We start from the raw sequence: 6,368 nt of genomic DNA on the forward strand, positions 1-6,368 counted from the left end.
ATTTTTTTGCTGTGTAACATACTTTTTATGTCATTCGATGTTCCTGAATCCACATTTTGCAATCAAAATATTGAATTAAGAAATCTAATATTTAAGGGCGATTCTTAAAATTATGGCTTTATTGCAAATTGATAAGTGTACCTGCCTTGCTGGGGATTGAATATTAGCTTGAGTATATGCGCTGCCTCAAAAAAAGCTGAATCCAATGTTATACTTATTTTTCAAGTTATTCCTCGCGATGCCACACAGCAAAAAAATAATGTTGATATCACATCAAAGTGGATGCACTACAATCATGTTGAAAATTTCATGTAATTTTTATGACCACATAAATAAACAAATGCAGTAAAAGCAGCGTAATGTCAGTTCATGCATTGTATTAATGATAATTTTGTCCTTTTTAGCAAGTAATATTACACCATATTTTCGACATGATTGTAGTGCATCCACTTTGACGTGATATCAAAATTATTTGTTTGCTGTGCAGGATAATTAATCGCCAATTAATTAATGACAATCAGTCAATCAATCAACCAATGGTCAATCAATTAATGCAGAACGATTATGAGGTGCCATTTGTACAAATTATCGTGCTGAAAAGCTCAGTTAAGTTTATTTGTCGTTTCATTCCTTATCACAGCATCATTATCAGTTCATTATAAATGGAAGCTGGAAGAAAATTAAGAACCACTACAACCACAAAATAAGTTTGAAGAAGCGTGGATTTTAAGAGAATTCAAAAATATGAGTGCAGAAATTTCTTATCGCAATATCCCTGGGCATAATCCTAAAAGCGTTTAGTTAAAAAAAGGCTTATGCAATGCCGTATTGAGGACAGAGAAACTGAGGTGGTAAATAGTTCCGCCAATATCTCCAAAAATAAAGTGTTGCAGGTGCTTAAAGACCTAACCATAGAAACCTCTATTACATGGTTTCAGGCATGCTTCGTTTCTCTGCAATATGGGTATATTTTACGGAACAGATGAGTATTGTCAGATAATACATATCCAACGTTATTTTGAAATCTAAGATGGTGTCCATACGACGACAATGATGTCCCTAAAACTGTAGAACTTGAAAATAGATGATCGACGCTAATTTGAAATCCAAGATGGCGATATAGGGTTTAAGAGAAGCTGCCAACCACCTAATATATTGGAACGGGGACGACGTGTAAAAGCCGGAAATCGATGTTTTGGCGCAATTTTGCAATCCAATATTATGACTTCTGGTTTAATAAAATCCTATGGGTATTTTGAAAAGGTGACGATGTGTTGAGGATGCTTAACGTCATATATCAGACTTAAAGTGGTATTTCTGATACGATAGATAAGGAGATGAAATAATAGAGTTTTTTTTCCCTTGATTTGTTTTCCGTCGATCTTGTTTTTCCGTGCTGAACACCAATGCTACCGACCATCAACTCATGAACCGTGGACCAACGAGTGTACTTCCCTTCCAAATGAAGGCGTGATCAGGGATGTTATGCCTCAGAACATCCCGGCGACGCCGAATGGGATTGAACCCAGGCCTGCTGAGGTGAGAGGCAATCACGCTTACCCCTACAACACCAGCGCCGCTGAAATTATAGAGTTGATAGTTCCGTTAGAGTACGGCAGTGTGAAAATTGTACATACATAGAGAGTAGAAAGCGAACAACGGTCAATTTTGAGGAAGACACGAATCGAATCATCTCTTTTACCAAACTCCCCTGTTGGGGAGGGATGGTAATGGGTATCTCCCCTCAGCGAAAAGGATTCCGTGGACTGCTTTCCATCGAATTCACATGGGCTATCCGCTAACTTTGTTTTTCTTCGAAGATGCCAGAGCCAGAGAAACCGGTTTCCGTTCGATTATATTTTCTGGCGTCAGGCGGACTATCCAATGCCGTCTGTGACACAGGCACTTTTGGTATTGCTTTTGTTGTCCCGCAGCGGATTCAGCTATGTGGATGTGAAAAATGATCTTCCTACGGATTGAGCAATTTATTGTTTTGATTACTTCAATTCTTCTAACATTTCACGTCAAACAGCAGAATTAGTTGATTTAATCCAATTTTCGATTAAATGATCAAGAGATGAGCTAGCCTATGGCTAAAAATCTCTATAATAAAGAAAAAAAAAAAAAGATTAAATGATCATGTAGGATTACATTCTCAGTTTGAATCCTGTAAAAACATTGTTAAAATTATGTGGTGATGTTTTGCTGCGAGCAACAAGTTTTTCATTTTGAAGAAATCTCTATAATTTTACACTTCACAGTTTTGAAATCTCTTTGATGATGGAACATCTTTAGATTTGTATTGTAATGATTCAAAATAATATATCTTTTCAGCTTTCATACTGGTTGAATCTATTCATTAGATTTTTTAAATTGGTTTTCAGGTCTTTGATGATGGATCTTTGGATTTATATTATAATGATGATTTTGATTTCAGCTTTGCTTTGAGGCAAATCCAGAAATTCAGCTTAACATGAACAAATTCTCTTAATACAGCGTATCGTCTACCAAAACGAACCCAACCCTTGTATCCAACATCCCAGTGATTTCTCGGCTTCGTAAAACACGAGTTTTACGTCAACATATTTTGCACATTGAGGATTAATGTTAGTCTCAAGCATCATATGTTGATTCCCTGTGTAATAACTGCTGATCTGGCAGTTACGGAGTAGTGGACGCGGGCAGTCAATCATGCTCATGCTCATATTTTATGCAGCTTCTACCAAAGCCCTGCCAGGTTCGTGTTGATGTCAAGCAGACCGTCTACAATTATAATTATCACGAAAGGAGGAAAGAGATACCTGCGATGGGTCGAATAAAGTCTACGAGGAGGCCTGTTGCTTTTGGTGCAGTTCCACTTGGTCATTTGGGTGAGATAATTCCTTTTTATTTAGCTTTATTCAGCTTATCGTTTACCAAAACGAACTCTGCTGTAAACCCTACCCTGTTACCCAGCATCCCTGTGATTTCTCGTGGAAGTGACTTTGAGATCACCAGTTTTTACACATTGAGGATAAATGCTATTCCCAAGCATCGTCTATTGGTTCTCTGTGTAATAACAGCTGGTTCGGCTATAACAGAGTAGCAACTATGGGCGATCAATCATGTTCATGCTCAAATCTCAATAATTTTACATTGAAAATTTAAGATGTACTTACCATTTTTATCTGCGCTACCACTTACCACTTTGCTGGTCACAAACTTGAAAATATATGCAATTTGACAGATGATCTCAAGTTTATCACCGCTACGACTACAGCACCGTGGTGGCCGACATAAATACGGATTACCCAATCGAAAAGGGGAGAATATCTCCTATACCCGATGATGTAGTTGGTTTGCGTGAGCGTTGTTCGGTTTGCGTGTACAAAATTTGTGTACAAAAGTTTTTGTGCCGATTTCAAATGTTCCGTGAGATGATATTATTTTGAAATCAATGAAGGCGATTTTCGGTTTAAGAATAACTTTACATACTCCAGTATTTTTTATTCGGAAAGGCGATTACGTGTAGAGACTGAAAACTGATGTTCGACGCCATTTTGAAATCCTCGATGATGATTTTTAGGTTGAGAAAAAACTGCCATATATCCAACAACATGGGTATCTTCGAAACAGGGTCGACATGTAGAGGCAATGTTTGGCAATATTTTAAAACCCAAGATGGCGACTTTCAGTTTATGAATAACTTTCAAACACCCAGCAATATGGGTATCTTGGGTATATTCGACGACGTGTAAGGGCAGGAAATTGATGTTTGACGCCATTTAAAGAATAAATATGGTGACTCCTGGTTTAATAAAATCATTCAAACAACCAACAATATGGGTATTTTGAAAAAAGGGCACGTCGAGCAAAGGTAGAAAATTGATGCTTGAAGCCATTTGGAAATCCAAGAAGGAGAGTTCCGTTTTAAGAAAAGAAAACTGTCAAATATCCGTATTCTACTCGTTGCCTCTTTTCCAAAAATATCCTTATTATTGGGATTTTTTCCGAAAACCGGATAACAATCTTCAGTCTCTGCACGTCGTCCCCGTTCCAAAAATACACAGTTTTGTTGTGTGTTTACAAGATTTTCTTAAGCCGGAAGACACCATCTTGGATTCCAAAATGGTGTCAAACATCGATTTCTGTCATCTCCGTTCTAAAAAATACCCGTTTTGTAGATTGTATGCCACCATCATGAAATCTGACGTTCCATTTTGATTTTAAAATTATGTCATTTTTCGGGTTCTGATTCAAAAACATCCATATTGACTGCCAAAAACGGAAAGGTACCGTAGGTACAGGAAAAGGAAAACAATGTAGTGCGGTCAATAATTAATTTTGACAATACAAGTATCTGCCTATAAAGGCAAGCGCTGAAATTAAAAAAAAAACAGGTACAACATTTCAGGTAAACGGAAATAATAGGTTTATACCTGTTATTTGTATATATGCAGCTGGCAGAGGTATAATCGATCACTCAAGCGTCTACCAGCAATTCGTATTGAAGTGTATTTTATTCAACAAACAATCAATGGATCAGGAATTATTTACATTGTTGGAGTACGTTCAGCAGAATAGTGTCATTCCCACCGGTGAACCGGAAATAGAAAAACGATTTGACGTAACCAGTGTCAACAATATTTCGGCGCAGCAGAATATACCGGAGATGTATAGTGCTGCGAACGTATCACAGCCTGTGGAAACCAATTTTTACGAATCATTTCAAGAGTTGTTTAGCCTCGATTATGATACAGATCATGTTCCATTCTACGAAGATCCAACGCTTGTGGAGTCATACACTCATGACACGGCGGTTGTTAATCTACAAAACGACTATTCAACAGGCAACATCGATCGCATGCCAGCGGAGCAGAACCCATCAACAGCAGAGCTTTCAGCATACCTATACGAACCATCAACGGGTGCAACAGAAACATATAGATGTCACTACTACTATTCGACCTTCCAGTCAACAGAATGTTCATCACGGGATGAATATATTTCATGCGATTTCACTAAACCACCAGCGGACACTACCCATTCTTTGATTGGTTTTGTTACGAACGATAATTTAGAACAAAGTGTCCAAAAGGATCATCATAAGCAGATCCCGACGTCTGCTCCAAAATTAACTAATGACGAACCAAGTGATCAGTCAAATGTGGCTTTATCCACTGAATTCGATAAACTGCAAAGTGCTGCTGCTACAAAAACACCTCTCGTATCAGCTGGAGTACCGAAGAAGCCCACTCAAACGAAGGTACGAAAACCAGCGCTAAAGCCGGCAGTAGTCAGCGAATGGCGGTGTGTCCCATGCGACAGGATGTTCCGCATTGAAAGGGGATTACTGCAACACAACCTCTATTTCCATTCTGGAGTAAAGCCATACAGCTGCAACGTTTGTGGCAAGCGGTACCACGATCAGCAGACGACGCTGCAACATCAACGACGACACGCAGCAGTGGATAAACCTTTCAAATGCGAAAAGTGCACGCGGCAATACCATCACCCATATGATCTGAAGCGACACATCGATTTGCACCACGGAGTTGCGCGGTATAACTGCAGATACTGCGGAAAGGCGTTTGGCCGCGCCGATCACGTTAAACTTCACGAAACGAGCCATGATAACGGCACCGTAAAGCGCAAGCGCAAGAATTAGGATTAATTTTCTTTAATGTGAATTATGAAATTGTGAACACATAAATAACGATTATGAAATACATAATATTTTCCTTTAAATTGATTATGATTAGTTATTTTTACAGGTATCTATTGTTTAATCATCCTTCTAATTTAAGAGCATCTTTAAAACATTTTGTGGTGCCTTATTATGTAGGAGAAATTGATGTTATGTCGACCTAAATGTCCCTAATTTGGGCCCATACATAAATTCTAAAATCGACTAAATTTTCAATAGCGACCAAATATATCACGGTATGCTCCTGCAAAGCTTTGTTTCAGATCCATTAAACTTCTTCTATTTTATTTTTCTGAGAACTGTACATTAGGGTGGTCAAAATTAGCCCTGTCTGAATCCATAGGATATCATGTTCCAAATTATAGCCATGAGTGTTTAAAATAAACGTTGGTATTGTGGCAACATTGGAAAGAAGTAAATTTGTCATGGGCATATGTATATTGTCACAAAACTAATTACTGGTCATAGAGTCATTGTAGTTACATAGGGCTGGCAATAAAACACACGGAAGAACCTTGTAAACGCTATAGATAAATCGATGGTAGTGTTGGTGTAATACTGTTGTTCTACAGTTATTTTTGTTATCTTGTTCGTTTATTTGGAAGGCTCAATCGCGTTAGCTTTACGGAGCCTATAATTCATTGTAATTGTTTGTAACAAAATAGCCCCATAATAGACTGGA

General features: G+C 38.0%; 1 protein-coding gene across 1 annotated transcript; it reads left to right on the forward strand.

Annotated features, from left to right (window-relative positions):
* The first annotated feature begins 4,516 nt into the window (after positions 1 to 4,516).
* On the forward strand, positions 4,517 to 5,647 carry LOC135708282 (zinc finger protein 69 homolog B-like). The gene has a single exon (XM_065230283.1). It carries the CDS (start codon positions 4,517 to 4,519, stop codon positions 5,645 to 5,647), a length of 1,131 nt encoding a protein of 376 aa, XP_065086355.1.
* Positions 5,648 to 6,368: the final 721 nt, after the last annotated feature.

Source organism: Ochlerotatus camptorhynchus, unplaced genomic scaffold (genome assembly GCF_037179485.1).
Source record: "Ochlerotatus camptorhynchus isolate MF236.1 unplaced genomic scaffold, CSIRO-AGI_Acam_v1.1 ptg000329l, whole genome shotgun sequence".
NCBI classification, from domain to species: domain Eukaryota; kingdom Metazoa; phylum Arthropoda; class Insecta; order Diptera; family Culicidae; genus Ochlerotatus; species Ochlerotatus camptorhynchus.

Excerpts from the sequence above, each read along its gene's own strand:
- LOC135708282 (XM_065230283.1), top strand. The coding sequence starts at position 4,517 with ATGGATCAGGAATTATTTACATTGTTGGAGTACGTTCAGCAGAATAGT.